This window comes from Mesoplodon bidens (assembly GCF_964165515.1).
Source record: "Mesoplodon bidens genome assembly, chromosome: 10".
Classification (NCBI taxonomy): domain Eukaryota; kingdom Metazoa; phylum Chordata; class Mammalia; order Artiodactyla; family Ziphiidae; genus Mesoplodon; species Mesoplodon bidens.
The window spans coordinates 47,665,693-47,688,876 of record NC_138172.1 but is presented as its reverse complement, the minus strand read 5'-3'; the positions used below and the strand labels follow the sequence as shown (position 1 = coordinate 47,688,876).

The window sequence follows — 23,184 nt, the reverse complement described above, 5'->3', positions numbered from 1 at the left end:
CAACATTTATCAAAAAGCTTTAAACTGTTCTTACCTTTACCCAGCAATTCCATCAGAATTTATCCTAAGGGCGTAATTAAGATTTAGCAGGGATGTTTAGTAGGGATTTTGTTTATCATAGAAATTTAAAAACCAGCTAGTTCAAGAGAAGTGGACTCATGGACGTACCTATGTATCTATGTTTATCTATATTTGTTTATAAGATGGAAAACTATGCAGCCCATTAAGTGATGTTATAGAGGAATATTCCCTTTCACAGAAAGATGTCCACAGAAAGACTGTTGCCTGATGAAAATGAAAGGCACTAAAGAGTCTGTATAGTAACACTGTAGTGTTATTTATAACACTGGGTGGGTGGCTGAATAAGGATTTTTTGTCATCGGTTTTGCTTATCCACTCCTTCTTATTTCTCTATAGAAATTTCTCTATATTTCATTATAGAGAAATAAGAAGGGGTGGATAAGCAAAACATATTATTAAATCGTTATAACCATGTATTACTTATATAAAGGCAATAAAAGTTATTTTAAAATTCAAGAGCAGTTTCTCAATAAATAGCACATATAAATTTTTTTTTTACAAAATTTGTATTCTAGAATGTTAAGACATTTATTTTTCAGCCCCCAAACCTTAATTATAAAATTATAGTTTTAAGTTTTTTTGTTTTTTTTTAATGCTGGTAATGGTATAAGGCAAGGTAGGAATTCGTTGTTCATTTGCCAGGATACAAGGTACCAATGCTGAAAAAGAGTTTAAAATGTGAAAGTGACAATGTGTAAGGCCCAAACAATAGAGCAGGGGTCCCCAACCCATGGGCTGCAGACCGGTACTGGGCCGCACAGCAGGAGGTGAGCGGCGGGCAAGCAAGCAAAGCTTCATCTGCCACTCCCGATCATTGGCATTACCATTCCCCCACCGACCCTGCCCCCCCACCGTGGAAAAACTGTCTACCACGAAACCGGTCCCTGGTGCCAAAAAGGTTGGGGACTGCTGCATAATGGCTGCCACCCATTAAATAAAAATGTATAAAATATTCTACATTTCTCAAATGTGAGTAAGTGTATGTAAACCCCCTCTTTAAAAAGTTTAGTAGGTAATAAATGCACATATTTTAAAAGGAAAAAATATAGAAAAAATATGTAACAAGTTAATATGCCTCTCATCCCTGTCCTCCAAGCAGTCAATTCTTCTTCCCAGAAGCACCCACCATCACTAGTTTCTTGTGCATCCTTCTACAAGTATTTTAAGGGTATAAAGCAAGTATGTATGTATCCATTTTATTTTTTTACAGAAGTGGTAGCATACTGTGTACACCGTTGAGCACATTCCTTTTTTCACTTGTAGTAAATCCTGGAGATCATTCCAATGAGTATTTGCAGCTCTACGTCGTTCTGTTCCATCATATGGCTGTCACACAGTTTCACTAACTGGTACACCCTTAACAGACACTTAAGTTATCTGGAATTCTTTGTTATCATTGTTGATGGTTTAAAAAAGAGATTTCATATAACTTACAGTGCATACCCCTGTATACAGATATAAATGTGTTTGTGGGACAAATTCCTAGAAATGGAGTTAATAGATTAAAGGAAATATGCATTACTAAATTTTGACAGATATTTTGTCAAAAAGCCCCTAAAGACAATACATGTGAAGGCTCATTTCTCTATACCCTCACGAAAAGCATATCACAAAACTTTAATCTTTGCTGGTCTGACAGGTGTTTAGGATTTTAATGTTTATTTCTCTTAATACAAGTATTACTCTCACTTATTACAAGTGAGATCAAGCCATTTGTATTTCCTTTCTTGAGAGTGGCCTGTTCACTGCAGAACCTTTGAAGAGCCAAAAAATTCTGGGGACAACTTAACATACTTCTGTGGGCCCTCTTTTTTCAAAGAAATAAAATTTTACTTATGAAAAATGACTTTCAATTGGAATGGTCACTGCAAACGAAAATCCTGTGTTTATAACTGATAGAATTTAAAAAGATAATCTCAAAATTGAAACAACAAAATTGTAAAAATTTTAAATCTCCATAGACCACTCCACACCCCTCCCACAAACCCTCCCCCAGTCTCTAGTTTGAGAAAGACTAGTTTTGCCAGAAACTTTTAGGCAGAAGATCATCCAGGCCCATTTTTACCAACTATTTTACCCTTTCCATTTCTTGCCACATTTTTTCTTTCTCACAGAGCCTGTGAGCTCTGGCTTGCATTTTGCTACTTCCTATTTTTATAAACATTCTATTTTGTATTTGTATATTTGTATTTTGTGTGGTATCTTTCTATTTTGATTAATCTTCCCGTCCTAGGAAAACTCACTGGTTACATTTGTTAAGTTGAAGAAAAACTTTTCCAACAAGCTTTTGATCTCGAAGTCTAATCACAACCTCTATATTCCATAAACCCTCAGCACTGAACAAATACGGTATTTTATGTATATATGAATATGTATGCATGCTAGTTCTGTGTGTTAGTGTAAAAGTTTTCTATTTTATTTACTTGTGAATTTATTCCATCTTCCACCTAAACTGAGATTCTCGAAGTTTCTTCATTCTTATCTATCTCATTTTATCAAATAAAATCTGCTTGATGGTCCAAGTAGCCAAAGCTACATTAGATGCTGTGCTACTACTGTGCTCTCTAAATTTTATTTACCTCATGCCAAACTAACCTTAGTTGCTTCTGCTGGCTTAATTTCATGGTAATTTCTGTTAGATGATTTGACTTACTAGGGGAAATAATCTTTATTGTCTTGGTTTGGAGCCATGGTTGTCAGCACATGCAAAGATAGAGTTATGCAGACTGCAATCAGGATTTCCCTGTCTCAGTAGCTGAAGCTTGGGCTCTGAAGCTGGACTGTCTGGGATTAAATCCGGCCTCCACTCCTTACTTGTTATGTCATTTGGGGCAAGCTGCTTACTGTCTCTGACAACATTTTCTTATCAATAATATGGGGATTGTAATAATTCCAAACTCATAGGGTTTATATGAAGATTAATTGAGATAATCAGGTAAAGCATCTATACAGTGCTTAGGCCAAAGTAAGAACTAACTTTTCAGCAAAGGTTCACACAGTTTCTTTTTAAAGCTAGGTTAACATTCTCCTTTCATTTTATATAACAACCTCTCCTACCCACATGATCACTAGGGGTTTAGACCAAATTGTCACCCACAATTCAATATCAACTTGAGGTAACTACAAAACCAAGAATTTATAACAAGCTTAACAAATTATTTCATGCTGGCATATATCAGAACTTACCCCTTAATACCCAAATGGCACCATCTAGGCTTCCACTTTTTAGAAAAATTTCTGCTGCAATATTCACAATTTGACATCTCGGTGCTAACTTCTCAGGCCCTGTAAGTCCTTTTAAACTTGTAAAATGTATTTTTAATTCATATAGTTTATCTAAGACCTTCCTTCCCTAGAGTTAAAAAAAAAAAGACAAAAAAACCCACTGAGTATCAATCATTAAGAGTATTATAGAGGTACAAAGTCACTGATAATTATATAGAAGCCAATTATGCAATTTGAATAATTCTAGACTGATGGTTGTCAAACTGCTCTAAGACTCTCTCCTTAAGCCCTTTCCTGCTCAGCCACAAAGATGGAAAGGGAAGGGTAGCAAGCCAGGCTTTGTCTCATTAACCACGCCCACCACTGGGCCCCCTTTCATTGGTTCTCCTTTCATTTGTTTTATTCACTGTGCCTCCTCTAGAGATTTCATTTGGCAAAAGGATTTCATGCCTTAATGTGGAAAGCTACCCATCATATGTTTTTGCTCTTCTTCTGTTGATCACCCTGAGATCCAGGAGGGAAAGTCAATGAAAAGGAGATTATTTCATATGAAATTTAGATAAAGAATGATAAAGGGAAAAAAGGGGGATAAAATTGTTGTCTGAAAATCATTTTTTTGAGTCAATAGGCTAATTATTTCACATTGTCTACATAAAGGCTGTCTCTAGGGTGGACATCAGAAATTGGACATGTGTTATTATTTTATACCAGGGTCAGCAAAATTTTTCCATTAAAAGCCAGACAGTAAATGCTTTAGGCTTTGCAGGTCACATTTGGTCAGCTGCATATTCTTTTTGGTTGTTTTTAAATTTCTAAATCTTTAAAAATGTAAAAAACATTCTCAGCTCATGAGCTGTATGAAAACAGGCTGTGGGCCAGGTCTGGCTTTTGGTTTTCAGACTCTTGTTTTATATTATATTACATGCTATTTTGAGTCAGATGCATATTATGATGTCAAAGTACTTTCAATCTGACTGTATAAATGAGTGCATTTTTCAAGGGATACCTTAAGTTTAATTTCAATGGTTTTACTTTTATGTTCAAAATGGAAGGTTTCATTAAAAAATTCATGCTAAGTAAGATAATAAAATACTCATTCTAAATAAGACAGTTAACATTTAAAATTAAAATACAGGCATTGGGACTTCCCTGGCGGTACAGTGGTTAAGACTCCGTGCTCCCACTGCAGGGGGCACGGGTTCAATCCATGGTCTGGGAACTAAGATCCCACATGCCACGCAGCAGGCCAGGAAAAAAGAAAAAAGAAAAGAAAAGGGCACAAATTCACCAACCGCTTATATCCTAAATAAAAATAACCAAATAAAGGGGACTTCCCTGGCAGTCCAGTGGTTAGGACTTCGCCTTCCAATGCAGGGGGTGCGGGTTTGATTCCTGGTTGGGGAGCTAAGACCCCACATGCCTCATGGCCAAAAAACCAAAATAAAACAGTAGCAATATTGTAACAAATTCAATAAAGACTTAAAAAATGTTCCATATCAAAAATAACTCTTTAAAAAGAAACCAAATAGAATTAAAACATACTGTAAAATTTCAGCAAAATCAGTCTGAGTTTTAAAAAAGGGTCTTCTAACTAGGTAGTCCTCAAATTCTCAAGCATTAAATACCCAAGAAATTAATGCTATGATAGACTTTAAGCTAGAATGTGAGAGCGGAGCCAAGGTACATTTTGCCCATCCCAGGCCTACCACACAATAAGTGCTAAACCACTTAGAAGATGTTGGAGACTGGAGACCTTCTGTACAATGATTATTTAAAAATTATTTTCTTTTTAAAAAAAAATTCATGAATTTTGTATGTGTACCTGAGTGACCATGTACTTAAATATTATTTCAATTGTGAAATAACCTCTTTATAAAAAGAAGGAAGGAATAAAAGATACATTTTAATAGTTGATTCAATAGTAACCCCACTCTCAACCATCTCACTCTCCATCCCTCAGCACTTCGCTCCCTATTTTGGATTTTTCTGTCCTTCACTTAACTTTATTGAATCTATAACTCCACCACCACCTCAGGGAAATCTAAACAATGATAGTACAATATGGTCTAGAATCACTACACCACTTCTATGGTGAGCTAAGCCTCAAAGGTAGACATGAAGATATATGGTATACAGTATTCCAAAGGATCCTAAGAAGTGATTTTAAAAGAGTTCTGTTCATTGTTAGTATCTCGGGTTCATCTTAAGAGAGAGCTTCCAAAATTATAATACCACCAATACTCAGAAGCTGGCAAAATAAATTCTGAATTGAAAGGTGCTTCAAATAAATACGATATTTAGCACAGCTTCCTACGTGTTCCTCATACTGAGATTCTTCATAGTAGTCATAGATATTCTTCTCATGCCACCTCCTTTCCATATTTGCCTAACATACCACCTAATAATTCACTTATTGTGTAAGTTTCAATTTGCCACCCATAATGATTATTAGCAAATTCTTAGCAAATTAGCAAATTATCAGCAAAGTTTCAGGGTTAACCTATATTCTGCTCAAATATTTTAAACTAACACTCTATATACCAAGCCAAAATAAAATTTTGTGAAGTACCTTGGACCACTGCAACAGCTTGTGGTAGAAGTACATAGCACTGATTCCGATTCTTCCCAGCAAAGTTTTATCTACTTCACTGTTTTGTGGATCTTTGCTAACTGAAACACAAAGCAGGCATATGGAAGAAAGTGAAACAGTCACTTAGAATGATAGAAAAGGCAAATTTAATATGGAATCAGTGATATTACCACAAAGACCAGGTATCGGCAAACTATAGCCCATGGGCCAAATCTGGCCTGTGGCCTGTTTTTGTATAGCCTATGAGCTTCTAAGAATGGTTTTTATTTTTAAAGGGTTGTTTGAAAAGAAAACCGTGTGACACAGATTATATACTGTGCGTGCAAAGCCTAAAATCTGGTCCTTTACAGTTTGCCGACCCTGACAGAGAATATAGCAGTGAAGAGCTGATGTAAAAAGAAAGGTCTCAAAAATATACGAATTTTGTTGACGCAGCAATAGTGAAGATAGTAACAATTTAATGATTCAAAAATTCAGATGCTCCACTACAATTTCTTAGCAATAGTTTTACCAATCTGAATGAAAAGAAAAATAAGAACATGAAACATCTGATATTCTATTGACCTTTTATCATTATAATCTAATTTAACAATAAATAGATGGAAAAATTTATAAAAAGAAGTAAAAGTATCTAAAAACTGCAGTGTTAACTTATCCCCAACATGGAGATTATTAAGAGCTTTATATGTTATGAACATTGTACCAGTCAATCCATCAATCAATAATAAAGGACACTGTATCACCCTAACCCACAATACTCAGACCAAAACAGTGACATTTACTTGTTTCAGCGAATTCACAAAATGGAACACTTGGTCTCTCTTCTTTACAGTCTTTTGTCAGTGTTTCAGCAATACAAGCACAAAATCTCTGGAAATCTGCAAAGTTTTCACAGCCCAGTTTTATGTTAATGTATAAATTTCCCAATTTGGTCCAGTCACCTTTTTCTTTATAATGCTATGAGAATTATTAAAAACAAAACAAAAAATGCAAGTTGTCATTTATGCAAACATATTATGGGGTAGGCACATGCAGGCATTAGATATACAGAAATTAATAAGACAATCTCTGCAAATCTTATAAACTTACTGACAAGTGTTACAACAGCAGTAACATGTTACTGTACAATTTGCTTTTCTGTCCATAGCAATGCCTCTATAAGCTCCAGATGTCAACATACACTTGTTTTAATTATCTAGCTCCTAATGTACTTAATGATGTCACCCTCAAACCTGAACTACACAGTGGAGATAGATTTAAGGAAAACAGATGATTAGCAGCATGATTTGAGCTACTTCCACAGCAATACTATTTTACTACTTTTAGAGATTGCATTTTACAGTTAGTTGGCCATTTATGATTTGCAGCCCACACATAATTTTGGGCATTACATTTCTTCTACAAAAGGCGCTACAAAGTAAATTTCAGTAAACTTACTATCTTCCTATTATTTTCAATTCTAAACTAAGAAAGTTTCCCATGCCAACAAAAAATTGTTTCAAGGATATAAATTCTAATTTAGACTAGATCAACAATTACTAGAATGAGTACAAAAATGATCTTAAATTAAAAAGTACAGTCATCCTGAAAGTCCTCTATTTCTTATCCAGACTTTAAATGCTTGGAGAGTGCACAATGACCTTGGCTTTACCCGTCATGTCACATACTGCAGCCACCTATGGATCTTGACAAGAAAGACAAGTCATTTGTGCACTGAGGGAGTCTGCCTAGTGACAAGAATTAAAGGCTAAGCTATAGATTATTATGGCTTAATATAAGTTAATTTTAAACCGAACTATTTCTAGAATTATTTTTAGAATAGCTCACAACTCTAGAAATTATGTTTGCATTTCAAAGTATTAACCTGCAAAAAATTAAACTTTTCCTTCTTTTCTCTGTGTAACAGCTGCATTGTAAAACTTTTCTAAAACTGGGTTACTATCCAAAGTTTCTTTGTTGTTATTGGTTTTCGGAGATCCCAGAAATTTATTTAAAAGATAAGCAACATACCTCTATTTCATTCAAGGCTGACTCTAAATCACACTTCCAGTTCTTTATAAACTGCCTCATCTGTAACCTTTAACAATAAAAAAGGGTTAATTATGTTCATCACCCAAAAAGTCAATATTGCTCCTAATTCATTTGTTCTATAATTTATACCTAAGAGACTGGAGAAAGAGAGAGTAATATACTATAAAAATTATTCAGCGCTGAAGAAAATGGCAACTGCGCAGATACCTAACTTATACTATTTCCTCCTAAACCACAGGCAACAAGGAGGAAAAAGCAAATTCCACATGAAATCATACCTTCATCCTAACTTGAAGACAGAGAATGTCAAAACTTTAAAATAATTGTGAATAAAAAGAGAAAAAAAATTAAATCTCAGCACTTGATCTCTACTGCTCCCACTTCACTCTCACTGGTCCATAAGGATTTGTGGTAAGCAAATACTGACCAAAACAAAACAAACAAAAATACCTGTAGGGGAGAACCAAAAAGGGAAACTACCAGAGGGACCTAACATTGATTAAGAACTACCATTACAAAGACAAAGTCCACACTAAATTTGAAAATGCTTGGGCTTCCCTGGTGGCGCAGTGGTTGAGAATCTGCCTGCTAATGCAGGGGACACGGGTTCGAGCCCTGGTCTGGGAGGATCCCACATGCCACGGAGCAACTGGGCCCGTGAGCCACAACTACCGAGCTTGAGCATCCGGAGCCTGTGCTCCGCAACAAGAGAGGCTGCGATAGTGAGAGGCCCGCGCACCGCGATGAAGAGTGGCCCCTGCTTGCCACAACTAGAGAAAGCCCTCGCACAGAAACGAAGACCCAACACAGCAAAAATAAATAAAGCAAAACTGTCAACAAGTAAAAATAAATAAACAAAAAAAAAAAAAAAAAGAAAATGCTGAGGAAAAAACTGTCTGGGTATATTAGAACACAAACCACACAGAGGAACTTAAAAGTTTTGTATGATTTAAAGAAAGCAATCTGTGAAATGTACAGATAGCTTGTGGGAAAGAAAAAAAGACAAAAATGAAAGGAGAAGCACACTGGCAACTGGGAAGAGGAGAAGAAGAAAAGGAGAAAAGAGGAGGGTTCCATTAAACTAAGAATACTGTGTGACAGCCAACTATGGGGTCAATTTTGGTAATTAATCCCGATGCTTTATAAATTATTCCAGAGCATTAAAAAGGAAGGACAAGTTCCTAATTTTTATCCATTCATCTGTCAATGGTCATTTAGGTAGCTTCCATGTCTTGGCTATTGTAAATGGTGCTGCTATGAACATTGGGGTGCATGTATCTTTTTGAATTACAGTTTTCGTCTTTTCTGGATATATGCCCAGGGATGGGATTGATGGATCATACGGCAACTCTATTTTCAGCTTTTTAAGGAATCTCCATACTGTTCACCATAGTGGCTGTACCAATTTACATTTCTACCAACAGTGTAGGAAGGTTCCCTTTTCTCCACACCCTCTCCAGCATTTATTATTTGTAGCCTTTTGGTGATGGCCATGCTGACCGGTGTGAGGTGATACCTCGTAAGTTTGATTTGCATTTCTCTAATAATTAGCGATGTTGAGCATCTTTTCAGGTTGGCCATCTGTATGTCTCCTTTGGAGAAATGTCTATTTAGGTCTTCTGCCCATTTTTTGATTGGGCTGTTTGGTTTTCTGATATTGAGTTGTATGAGCTGTTTATATATTTTGGAAGTTAAGCCCTTGTTGGTCGCATCGTTTACAAATATTTTCTCCCAGTCTGTAGGCTGTCTTTTGTTTATGGTTTCCCTTGCTGTACAAAAGCTTTTAAGTTTCACTGGGCCCCATTTGTTTATTTTTGCTTTTATTTCTTTTGCCTGGGGAGACTGATCTAAGAAAATATTGCTACGTTTTATGTCTGAAAATGTTTTGTCTATGTTCTCTTCTAGGATTTTTATGGTGTCATTATATCTAGGTCTTTAAACCATTTTGAGTTTATTTTTGTATATGGTGTGAGGGAATGTTCTAACTTTACTGATTTAAATATATGAAGTTGTCCAGCTTTCCCAACACCACTTGTTGAAATGACTGTCTTTTCTCCATTGAATATTCTTGCCTCCTTTGTTGAAGATTAACTGATTAACTGTGTGTAGGTTTATTTCTGGGCTCTCTATTCTGTTCCATTGATCAGCATGTCTGTTTTTGTACCAGTACTATACAGTTTTGATTACTGTGGCTTTGTAGTATTGTCTGAAGTCTGGGAGGGCTCTGCCTCCAGCTTTGTTCTTTTTCCTCTGGATTGCTTTGGGAATTCTGGGTCTTTTGTGATTCCATATAAATTTTAGGATTATTTGTTTTAGTTCTGTGAAAAATGTCATGGGTAATTTGATAGGGATACCATTAAATCTGTAGATTGCTTTGGGTAGGATGGTCATTTTAACAATATTAATTCTTCCAATCCAAGAGCAGTAGCATTGTTTTAAATTGAAAAATATTGGGGACAACTTAAATACCCATCACTGATTGAATAACCTAAAGTATATCCATTAAATGGAGTACTTTGCATTGTTTAAAAGATGACGAATTTCTCTATGGACTGATTTAGATTGATTTCCAGGATATACTGTCTGAGTGAAAAAAAGCAAATTAAAAAAAAAGAGTATTCATTATTTTCTAAACTATATATGTAATAAAGAAGTAGATATAAGAAAATACATACACATCTGCTCATTATAAGAGGATAAAACTGAAAGACTGGTTACCTCCAGTATGTAGGTGGAAAAGGGGTAGAGAGAAGGACGAAATGGAAACGGTGGAGCAGGAGTAAGCTGGAGCAACATTTCTCATTGCATCTTTTTAGTACAGCATTGACTGTTAGAACAGACAGCAATTTTTCACATACTTCCCTAAATAATTCAAACCAGCTAGGATGTGGGATAACTGAAAATATAATACAAACAGTAATAAATAAACCTAAATGGTCTACAAATGAATAACCACATTGAATGGGCACAGGGGAAAAAAAGAACAAAGTAACTTAGGAAGCAATATTTTGGCTGAATACTATAATAACCTTATACTAAAAATGTACTAAATTTTTTTCCCACAGAGGTATGGGTTAGCAGTTCTCAAATTACTTTTTGTGGATCGTAAGACTGAATAAATGAGCAAATATATTGTAGATAATTAGAGTCAGGTTTCTCACTGTTGGAGAAAGAATTTATAAATATGAAAAAGGGAAGGCTAAGATGAACCTGTAGTGCTGGATTCAAATCAAGCTATCAGTATGTACTCATGGTTTTTGTAATATACATAAAAATAGAGAAATAAATATATATATCTTGTGTGTGTATGTATGTTGTGTATACATACATATATTTCTTAGCCCTGTCCACTGAGAAGACCTGGCTGCAATGATACTCTAGCAGCAATGAACACATTCAGGTCTTGGATTTGAAATATCATTCTCTAATAAAAGGAACCAGAGCTCCTTGGAGAAATGGTTGCTGCCAATGTTGGAGCAGGGAAAAGAGAAGATGAGACTTAACTCTGTGGCTTCAAATAACACGAAAGTGGTAGAAAAACAAAAAAAAAATGATGAAAGGATGTAGGAACAAACCTGAAGGAATTCCCAAAGGTCAAATTTGGAACGATTTGAGCAACAAAATAAATAACTATATTATTAGATTATAAATAACCCATAGAATAAAATAAATAGCCATGAGTTCACACTGACATAAATTTTGAATAAGTATGTAAATGGAGAAGGGACAGCTCTTCTTTACTGAAAAATTCCAATTAATAAATGTAGAAAAGGGACGGATTTCCCTGGTGGCACAGTGGTTAAGACTCCGCACTCCCAATGCAGGGGGCCTGGGTTCGACCTCTGGTCAGGGAACTAGATTCCACACGCATGCCGCAACCAAGAGTTCGCATGCCACAACTAAGGAGCTGGTAAGCTGCAACTAAGGAGCCCACCTGCCACAACCAAGACCTGGTGTGACCAAATAAATAAATAAATATTTTAAAAAAACCCAGCAACAATAGCTATTAAAAATAAAGGAAGCATGCTATTTAAAAATAAATAAATAAATGTAGAAAAGGGACTTTTTTGGTGGTCCAGTGGCTAAGACTCAGCGCTCCCAATGCAGGGGGCCTGGGTTCGATCCCTGGTCAGGGAACTAGATCCTGCATGCCGCAACTAAAGATCCTGCGTGCCGCAACAAAGGCCCAGTGCAGCCAAATAAATAAATAAATAAAATTTTAATGTAGAAAAAATGGGGAAAATACAAAATCACCATTGGGTAAATACCACAGTAGTAACCTGTAGTAAAGAGTCACTGAAGAATACTAAAATTAATGTATGAAGTTTTGAGGAGAAACAGCATAATACATAATGCTAAAATCTCTTCCCCAAGATATTTATTCATTACAATAGGACAAAGAGTAACTTTACAGTGTGGAAACTTGGCAGATAATCTTTTTAACTAAGTGATAACTAAGTGATAAAGGTTAACTTAACCAGTAATAAGATATACTGAACCATGTGCATCCTACTACAGTGCAATATGATCTGTAGTGAGTTAATGGATTTATACCAAAATTAATTTCCTAGTTTTGATAATGGCACTATTATTATGTAGGATGTTAACATGAAAGGAAGCTAGATGACGGGAACATGGGAGTTCATCACACTAATTTTTGCAACATTTCTGTAAATCTAAGATTATTTCAAAATACTATTTTTAAAGTCATTAAATGTATGTTAACAAATTTCCTAGATTATATACACACCTTAATTTTCACTGATGTCCTGAATATAAATAGCAGAATTCTTTGTAGTAGCCTTATCCACTGAAAGTGAAAGCCTTTCAAATGAACTATAGCTAACTAAAAATTATAATCAAAATAAGAATGTCCATTAAAATTCATTTCCCTTGTCTAGAAACGGGTAATTATTTCAAAGAGCATCAGGAAATATAAATTCAAATATAAAATAATAAATACTAAATTTCTTTTTCCTTCTGCCTTGGGGCTGGGTCCATATCCCCAACCATGATCTATGCCTCTTAGCCACCCAGAGTTATTTTTAAATTTTTTCCTTCACTAATAAATAGGTCACCAATGTTAATACCTCCTAAAAAATACAAGGTAACTATTTTGAAGCAAGCACATAGGAAGGGGAAGAGTGCATAAGGATACAATTTTCAAAATTAGGGGTTACCAAATAAATTGTCATAATTTTCATATGCAACGTAAATATTATTAACTATCACTAGGTAAAGGAATTAAACAAAATCATAGAACCTGAAGAACTCAAATGTACCTTAAATGCTGGTGTTTGAAGGGAAGTAGTATAATTAGAGCTGAAATTCCCTAACTGCACTATGGCATCCAGAGCAGAGAGCAAATTCACAGGGGCTCCTCAGGTTATTTTAAATTTTCAAGCGACATCTGTCAGACACTGTCAAACTGCTATTAACTTGTTTGGATTTAACTACTTAATAAATGGTACTGTTAATGTATTTATTTTGGCCTCTGGACCCTGTGAACCAAGAAAGTTTGGAAACCTCTGTACTAGAGGATAATAAGAAATAAGATAAAAACAACTCTGGAAGCTCCTCTGAAGGAGCTTTCTGGGCACTCTCAAGGACTTTGGTGGTTGATATCATTTGCACTTTATCAAATCTGATTTTGTTAAAAAGTTATAGTTCATTTAAATACTTAAAATTTGTATACTTTTCTCTATGTACGTGACAGCATAATAAAAATTTTATATAAGTCATGGCTTTCCTTTTTCTCAATACAGGTATATTATGGTACTACTCTTACAATTAGCACAGGGTATTTTTTTTTAAGGCCTTTGGAGGCCCATAAACTGAATAGAGAAAGTGAACAAGTGAGAGAAAGAATGAAGAAGAGGGCTTCCCTGGTGGCTCAGTGGTTAAGAATCCACCTGCCAATGCAGGGGACATGGGTTCGAGCCGTGGTCTGGGAAGATCCCACATGCCGTGGAGCAACTAAGCCCGTGCGTCACAACTACTAAGCCTGCGCTCCATAGCCCGCAAGCCACAACTCCTGAAGCCCAGGCACCTAGAGCCCATGCTCTGCAACAAGAGCAGCCACCGCAATGAGAAACCCGCGCACCACAACGAAGAGTAGCCCCCGCTCACCGCAACTAGAGAAAGCCCGTGCGCAGCAACAAAGACCCAACGAACGCATCAATCAATCAATCAATCAATAAAAAGAATGAAGGAGAGACATTAAAATATTTTATTTAGTTAATGTGGCAAGAAGTGAAAGAGAAAAAAGAATTAAAGTAATTTGTATACACATAAGAGAGTGCATTAAGTAGAATCAAGTAAGTTGTGAAACAGAGCAAGGGAGACTTTACATTTGATCTGCCAGGTACTGAGATGAAATCAGGTACTGAAAAAGATCTGGTGAGGCTGGCCAGGAGGGTTGGCTAGAAGCAGCTGATGACAGTGTGACTAGGCCATAGCCAAAAGAAGGAGAAGGGCTTATGGTGAGCATATGAACAATAATAAGTGCTTTGCCTTCATCCTTTTTTAAGTCCCCACCAAAATACATATATTTTAGTCCTAATTATAATAATTCTTCTTACCTGGATTTCATTTCCAGAACTTCAGTTATTTCTTGCTTGGAAGCCTGTACTTGGTATAAAAGCTTAATAATATAGTTAAAGTGTTCTGGATCAAGTACCATCCCAGCTTCAACAAGCTGTGGAATAGGGAAAACAGTAGTCATTCTCATAAAAATATGAAAGAGTCAAAACCAATGTGTGTGGAAAAAACTAACAGACTGATGGAAGAAATGAAACATGAAGGCAAACAGAATTAAAATTCATTTTAAAACTTTGAAGCATATTTTTCTTCAAATATTTGAGAACCACAATAAGACTGCTTACATCAAGAATTTAAAGCAAAAATGAAAATAATACTTTTGAATGCAAACTTGAATATTCTTCCTGTTCTCCAAGTTATCTCAAGCACTTTATCAGCTGTACCTCATTTGGTGCTCATTCTGTCTTTTAGTAAGTATAGCACTGGTGGTTGTACTGTATCCCTGATGATAAAATTCCTGAGAGGTATTAAACTGAGGTTTTCTACAATGACTACAGGTGAGCAGTAATTTCTTTTTATTTTTTTAATTTTAAACTTATCTATCTATCTGCCAGTTTTGTTGAGATATAACTGACATGCAGCACTGTATAAGTTTAAGCTGTACAGCATAATGATTTGACTTACGTACATCACAAAAAGATTACAGTAATTTGAGTGAACATCCATCATCTCATATACATACAAAATAAAAGAAAAAAAATTTTTTCCTTGTGATGAGAGCTCTCAGGATTTACTCTCTTAACAACTTTCATATAGAACACACAGCCGTGTTCATTCTATTCTTCATGTTGTATAATACATCCCTAGTTCTCATTTATCTGATAACTGGAAGTTTGTACGTTTTGACCACCTTCATCCAATTCCCAATCCCCCCACCCCCTGCCTCTGGTAACCACAAATCTGATCTCTTTTTCTATGAGTTTGCTTTCTGAAGTATAATTAACCTACAACACTATGTTAGTTACTGGTGCACAACATGGTGATTTGATATTTCTGTACATTATAAAATGATAACCATAAGTCTAGTTACTATCTGTCACCATACAAAGATACTACATTATTACTGATTATATTCCCCATGCCGTACATTTCATCCCCGTGACTCATTTGTTACATAACTGGAAGTTTGAGTAATTCTTGATTCAAAAAGTTTCCAGGCAAGTAACTTTGTCAAGTTTTGTAATGTGGAACTAGAGGTATTCACTGAAATATCTGTTCATCTGCTAGAGTGGTTCCAATGCTGCTTCCTAAAGAGAATGGGTGAGAATTGGGTGTTTTCCTGCTATTAAGCCTATTCTGAAATGAATGGCTGGGTAGTACCAAATACTAGGAAATATTCAACAACAGTAAACATTTTAATATACCTTTAAAAAGCTGTAAAATTTTTTGTTTTTCTTTTTGCTTAATGCCAAATAGAAAATTAACTCCTTGCCACCATATTCTTATCTATCTGCTTTGTTTGGTAACAATGTACTATTTATACATTGATTTGTGTATTTACTTTTGTTATATATGACCTCACATCTTTTTGAAAAAGAAAACTTTCTTTAATCATCCTTAAGAAGTAGAGATGAGGACAGTTCACGAAGCTGAAAGAAGTCACCTCAAGTGCTTACAACTATTTAATTAAGGGGAAGCTCTGTCAGTCACTGGAGTCTGTTTATAAACCCTATTTTGGGAGAAAAAGAACATTTCTGAAAACAATTCTTTGGCATTAAGAATGTGAGTAAAAGGCAATTTAAGAGTGTAAGCAGAAATCATTATTTTCTTGGTTATTCAGTACTAGAGAATAAAAGGGATAAAATGAAATCATACCTTGCAAAAGATATCAATTAAAGCAGGTACAGCATTCCTTAATTTCATAGTTGCCACACACTCAAATGTTTTTAGTAATATTTTCAGAGCAGGCTGCATAAAACAAAAAAATTACACTCATTTTCATGTCTTCTTTCAGTACACCTTAAGTTTCTCAAATTCGTTTATGCTGAAAAACACAAGTGTTCTCTACGAAGTATTCAACAAACAGAAATGTAACTGCTCAATTATACAAACAAAAAATATAACAGATAAATTAACTTAAAATATTAGAAAAATATATTTTCAGGTTACTTACCAGCATTTTAACCATTATGCTGAGGCTCATGACCTGAAATACTTCTCTCAGTAAACAATGTTTGAGTAAAGAATTGAGAAGGTTATTTAGCACTTGTAGATCAAAGTGTATACCCGGAGGGAACTTGCTGTAGTATGCCATAAACATGTTTACTAAAAAGGAAGAAGTATATATTAAAGTTATTTGCTGCTTTTAAGATACTCATCTTTCCTAAATTAGACAATCTTTCCATATTTAAAGATCAAGTAGTATAAATTCATTTTCTTAAAAGGTACACTTCCAGTATCAGAAATACTTGATGAAAATAAATTAAAGCAAAAGTTAATGGCAATAACATGTTAACCAGGATGTTAGGCACTAGATTGGGAGCTAACTCACGTGCTATCCACAAGAAACAGGGCCAAATTGCCTCATACATAATGGTCTAAATACGAACTCCTAAGGAGCCACACTCCCATGGAGACTTTAGGCAGTGGCCTGTTTAGGGGTGGATGCAGACAATTTTGACATATACCCCTTCTTGCTGTTTTAACGCCCGCCAACATGTTGACCCTGGGGATATTTTTATTCCAATTTATGATATGAACATTCTACCAAAAATTGTAACACTTATTTATTTCCTTTGAGAAAGCAGTTCCTTAACAGACACTTGGGTTGCTTCACATTTTACTGTGAATAATGCTGCGATAAACATAGGTGTACAAATATCTTTTGAGACCCTGCTGTCAATTCTTCTGTGTATATGTCAAGAGAAGAATTGCTGGGCCATACAGTAACTCTATTTTTAATTTTTTGAGGAAGTGTCATACTGTTTTCCCACAGTGTCTGAACTATTTTACATTCCTGCCAATAGGGTACAAGGGTTCCACTTTCTCCACACCCTCACTAACACTTGTTTTCTGTTTTTTCTGATAGCAGTCATCCTAATGGGTGTAAGGTGGTACCTCAGTGTAGTTTTGATTTGCATTTCCCTTAGGATTGGTGATACTGAGCATCTTTTTACATGTTTATTGGCCATTTGTATATCTTTGGAGAAATGTCTTTTCAAGTACTTTGCTTATTTTTGAATCAGGTTTTGTTGTTGAGTTTTAGGGGTTCTCTGTATATTCTGGATACCAATCCTTTATCAGATATATGATTTACAAATACTTTCTCCCATTCTGTGGGCTGCTGTTTTATCTTGCTGATATTGTCTCTTAATGAACGAAATTTTAAATTTTTCATGAAGTTCAATTTGTCTATTTTTTCTTTGTTGCCATTGTCTTTGGTGTAATATCCAAGAAATCACTGCCAAATCCAATGTGTGATGCTTTTGTCCTTATGCTTTCTTCTCAGAGTTTTATTGTTGTAGTTCTTACATTAAGATCTTTAATCAATTTTGAACTAATTTTTGTATATAGTGTTAGATAAGGGTCCAATTTTATTCTTTTGCTTGTGGATATTTAGTTTTCCCAGCACTAAAAAACTATCCTTTCACTAGTGAATGATCTTGGCATCCTTCTCAAAAGTCATTTGACCATATATGTGAGGCTTTATATCCGGGCTGTCTATTCTAGTCCATTGGTTTATATGTCTGTCTTTATGCCAGTACCACACTGTTTTGATTACTATAGCTCTGTAGTAAGTTTTCAAGATAGGAAGTATGAGTCCTCCAGGTTTTTTTCTTTTTCAAGATTATTTTGGGATTCCTTGGGGATCACTTGGGAAGTAATGACATTTTAACAATACTAAGTTTTCCAATCTGTGAACATGGGATGTATTTCCATTAATTTATCTTTAGTTTCTTTCAGCAATGTTTTGTAGATTTCATTGTACAAGTCTATCACTTCCTTGGTTAAGTTAATAAGTATTTTATTCTTTTTTATGCTATTGTAAACGGAATTGTTTTTGTCATTTCCTTTTCAGATTGTTCAGTGTCGGTGTATAAAAATGCCCAGATACGGCTTTTTAAATGTTGAGGTAGTTTCCTTTTATTCCTAGTCTTTTGAGTGTTTTTATCATGAAAAGGTGTTGAATTTTGTCAAATGCTTTTTCTGAATTAATTGAGATGATCATGTGGTTTTTCCCCTTCATTCTGTTAATGTGGTGTATTACTTTGATTTTTGTATGTTGAACTATCCTTGCATTCTAAGAATAAATTCCACTTGGTCATGGTCTATGATCCTTCCAATATGCTGCTGAATTTGGTTTGTTAGTTTTTGTTGAGGATTTCTGTATCAATGTTCATAAGGGGTATTGATCTGTAGTTACCTTTTTGGCAGTTTCTTTATCTGGCTTTGGTATCAGGGCAATGGTAGCCTCAGCCTCATAGAATGAGTTAGCAAGTGTTGCCTCTTCAACTTTTGGGAAAAGTTTGAGGATTGATATTAGTTCTTTAAATGTCTGGTAGAACTCACCAGTGAAACCATTTGGTGCAGGGTTTTTCTTTGTCAGAACATTTTTGATTACTGATTCAATCTCCTTACTAGCTGTAGATCTATTCAGATTTTCTATTTCTTCATCATTTAGTCTTGGAAGACTTTGTTTTTCTAGGAATTTGTCCATTTCATCTAAGTTATCCAATTTGTTTGGCACACAATTATTCACAGTATTCTCTTATAATCATTTTTATTTCTGTAGAATTGTATTATTGTCCCCACTTTTTTTATTTTAGCGATTTCAATCCTCTCTCCCTTTTTCTTAGTCCATCTAGCCAAAGATTTGTTAATTTTGTTGGTCTTCTTGAAATACCAGCTTTCAGTTTTATTGATTTTCTTCTCATTGTTTTTCTATTCTCATTGTTCTCTATTTCATTTATCTCTGCTCTGATCTTTATCATTTCCTTCCTTCTACTAGCTTTAGGTTTAGTTTGTTTTTCTTTCTCTAGTTTCTTAAGTTGTAAAGTTAGGTTGTTGCTTTGACATCTTTCTTGTTTTTTAACATAAACATTTATACAATAGCTATAAATTTCCCTCTTAAGTACCATTTTCACTCCATCTCATAAGTTTTGGAATGTTGTGTTTCATTTTCATTTGTCTCTAAGTATTTTCTGATTTCCCTTGTGATATCTTCTGTGATCCCTTGGTTGCTTAAAAGTATGTTCGATTTCCACAATTTTGTTAATTTTCCAGTTTTCTTCTGTTACTGGTTTCTAATTCCATCCTGTTGTGATCAGAGGAGATACTTTGTATAATATCTATCTTTTAAAATCTGTTGAGACTTAATTTGTGGCCAAACACATCGGGAAGATGCCCCATGTGCTCTTGAGAAGAATATGCATACTATTGTTGTTGGGTAAAGTGTTCTGTATGTGTCTGTTAGATCTAGTGGGTATATTGTGTTGAGTCCTCTATTTCTTTACTTATCATCTGTCTGGTTGTTCTATCCATTATTGTGAGTGGGGTATTGAAGTCTCCAACTAATACTGTAGAACTGTCTATTTCTCTCATTAATTCTGTAAGTTTTTGCTTTATGTATTTTGATCGTCTGTCATTAGGTATAAATGTTTATACTGCTGCTGTACTGAACCTTTCATTACTATATATAATGTCCTTCTTTGTCTCTTGTAACCTTTTTTGATTTAAAGTCTATTCTGTCTAATATTAGTATAGCCACTCCTGCTCTCTTCTGGTTACTATTTGTATAGAATATTTTTTCCATCCTTTCACTTTCAATCTATTTGTCTTTGGCTCTAAAGTGAACATTTTGTAGACAGCATATAATTGGATAACGTGTTTTTATTCATGCTGCCAATCTGTGTCTTTTGAATGGAGAATTTAATCCGTTTACTTTAAAAGTAATTACTGATAATGAAGGACTTACTTCTGATTTTTCTTTTTCTGTATGTCTCATGGCTTTTTTGTCCCTCGTTTCCTGCATTACTCTCTTCTTTTGTGTTTAGCTGATTTTTTTGAGTGAAAGTTTTAACTCCTTTTTCATTTCCTTTTGTGAATATTCTATAGCTATTGAGGTTACCGTGGGATTTATACCAGCTTAACTTCAATAATATACAAAAACTCTGCTTCTTTACAGCTCCATCCCCACCCCTTTCAGTTGCTAAGGTAACAAATTACATTTTTATATACTGTGTGCCCGAAAACATTAACTAACAGTTCTTTCAAATGCATCAGTCTCTTTTTTTTTTTTGCGGTATGTGGGCCTCTCACTGTTGTGGCCTCTCCCATTGCGGAGCACAGGCTCCAGACGCACAGGCCCAGCGGCCACGGCTCACGGGCCCAGCCGCTCCGCGGCATGTGGGATCCTCCCAGACCGGGGCACGAACCTGTTTCCCCTGCATCGGCAGGCGGACTCTCAACCACTGCGCCACCAGGGAAGCCCTTTTTTTTTTCTTTTTTTTTTTTTTTTCTTCATCAGTCTCTTAAATAATATGGAAAAGAGGATTCAGAGTTACCAGTCAAATTTACAATAATACTAGTTTTTACACTAATAATATACTTTTCTTTAAAGGTATTAGTTTCTTAAATCATGTAAAAACTAGAAAGTACAGTACAAACCATTGTTACAATAATACTAGCTTTTATAACTATCCAAGTATTTACTTTTATTGAGATCCTTATTTCTCCATATGACCTCAAGTTACTGTCTCATGCCCTTTCATTTCACTTTGCAGGCCTCCCTTGAGCATTTCTTGAAGGGCAGGTCTAAAGGAAACAAACTCAGCTTTTGTTTATCCGGGAATGTCATACCAATAATTTATCCCTCAATTTTGAAGGACAGTTTTGCTAGATATAGGATTCTCGGTTGACAGATATTTTCTTTTAGCACTTTGAATATATTGGCCTACTGCCTTCTGGCCTCCAAAGTTTCTGATGAGAAATCTGCTTATAATCTTATTGAGGATCGCTTGTATGTGATAATTTGCTTCTCTCTTGCTGCTTTCAAGATCCTCTCTTTGCCTCTGGCTTTTGAAAGTTTGATTAAAACGTGTCTTGGTGTGTGTCTCTTTGAGTTCATCTTAGAGTTTGCTGAGCTTCTTGGATATTTATATTTACAACTTTCATCAAATTTGGGAAGTTTTCAGCCATTATTTGCTCAAATATTCTCTCTACCCCTTTCTCTTTCTCTTCTCCTTCTGAGACTTCCACGGTGTTCTGTTTTGCAGTGTTCCTCAGGCTGTATTCACTTTTCTTCAAACTTTTTTCTTTCTGTTCCTCAGACCTGATAATTTCCACTCTCCTATCTTCAAGTTCTCTGATTCTTTTGCCTGCTCCGATCTGCCTTTGAATCCCTCTGGTGAATTTTTCATTTCAGTTATTGTATTTTTCAACTCCAGAATTTTTCTGGTTTCTTTTTAGGTTTCCTATCTCTCTGATATTTCCATTTTGTTCACACATTATTTTCTTGACTTTCCCCACATCTTCCTTAGTTCTTCAAGCACCTTTAAGACAGATGTTTTAAAATCACTAATTTATCTGCCATCAGGTCTTTTACAAGGATAGTTTCTGTTGATTTATTTTTTCCTTTGAATAGGCCATATTTTGCTCATTTCTTTGTATGTCATATGACTTTTTGATTGAAAAGTGGGCATTTGAATCCAATAATGTGGTAACTCTGGAGCTCAGAATACATATATTTTAAAATATTTGAAGCTAATAGCTTTTTTCAGTTTACATTTATATAAACAAATTTTTATCTTTTGTGCTTCCTTTGATTACTCTAAACCACAGAAATTATCAACTTTCAAAAAAATCTGATTGAAAATGTTAATTCTTTTTACTGAATTACCAACATACTACAATTATTCATTTTGGTGTATGCTAAGCAGTAGTAGTTTTTCACAATGTTTTTAGTCAAACAACTTCTAGAAAAAGAATTTTATGTGGAAATTCAAATATAAAATAGATAAAAATGAACTTATGGTTAAATAGGGTAATGGGGAGTCCCACCCTCTCAGTACCTCCCCTTGTGAACTAGGTGGTCCCTGAGGCCTCTCTGTAGGGCCTGAGCAGTTAGACCTATACTTTATACCAGTGATACTCAGAGTTTCTCTTTCTAAGTTGCTATCCAGTTTTCCTAACATCATTCATAAAATGAGTCTTCCTTCCCAAACCCTATGGTCTTTCTAAACACTAAACCTCTTTATACATAATATCAAGTTTATTCTGAGCTATCTATCTGTTCCGCTGATCTAACTTTCTATTTTCACATCAAAAGTAATTTATATAGGTTTTTGCCAACTTCCTGCACTTATTCTTCACTATAGGTTTTTATTTTTGTTTGCTGTATTTATTATTTTATAACTGAATAAACATGTATTTTTCCTTTTCCCATACTGGATATTCACACAACCAGAATTATGTTTTGGGGAGTTTTGCATTTTTCCCATGTCATCCTCTTTTCTTCCATATATGTTATGGAATTATTTCTGGAATATAAATGTTCATCCATATCTAACCATAAGTAGCTTCTCCTCCTTGGTTATCACAACCTGTCAGGTGACAGGTATATTCCCTATATAGGCTCCTATTACTTCTACCTTAACTACTTCCTCCTTGCTACAGCTGGATTAAGTCCAGACTACCAGTTCCCTCATATGCTTCCTCTA

General features: G+C 35.0%; 1 protein-coding gene across 1 annotated transcript in view; it reads right to left on the bottom strand.

The window, feature by feature from the left end:
- TOPAZ1 (testis and ovary specific TOPAZ 1) overlaps positions 1-23,184 on the bottom strand; it is a gene marked incomplete at both ends in the record, with an annotated part of 68,564 nt that overhangs the window by 12,719 nt on the left and 32,661 nt on the right. Inside the window, 7 exon segments of the mRNA XM_081246193.1 lie at positions 3,268-3,433; positions 5,876-5,976; positions 6,679-6,853; positions 7,907-7,973; positions 14,509-14,624; positions 16,343-16,435; positions 16,641-16,792. Of these exon segments, the coding sequence (XP_081102319.1) occupies positions 3,268-3,433; positions 5,876-5,976; positions 6,679-6,853; positions 7,907-7,973; positions 14,509-14,624; positions 16,343-16,435; positions 16,641-16,792 (870 nt within the window).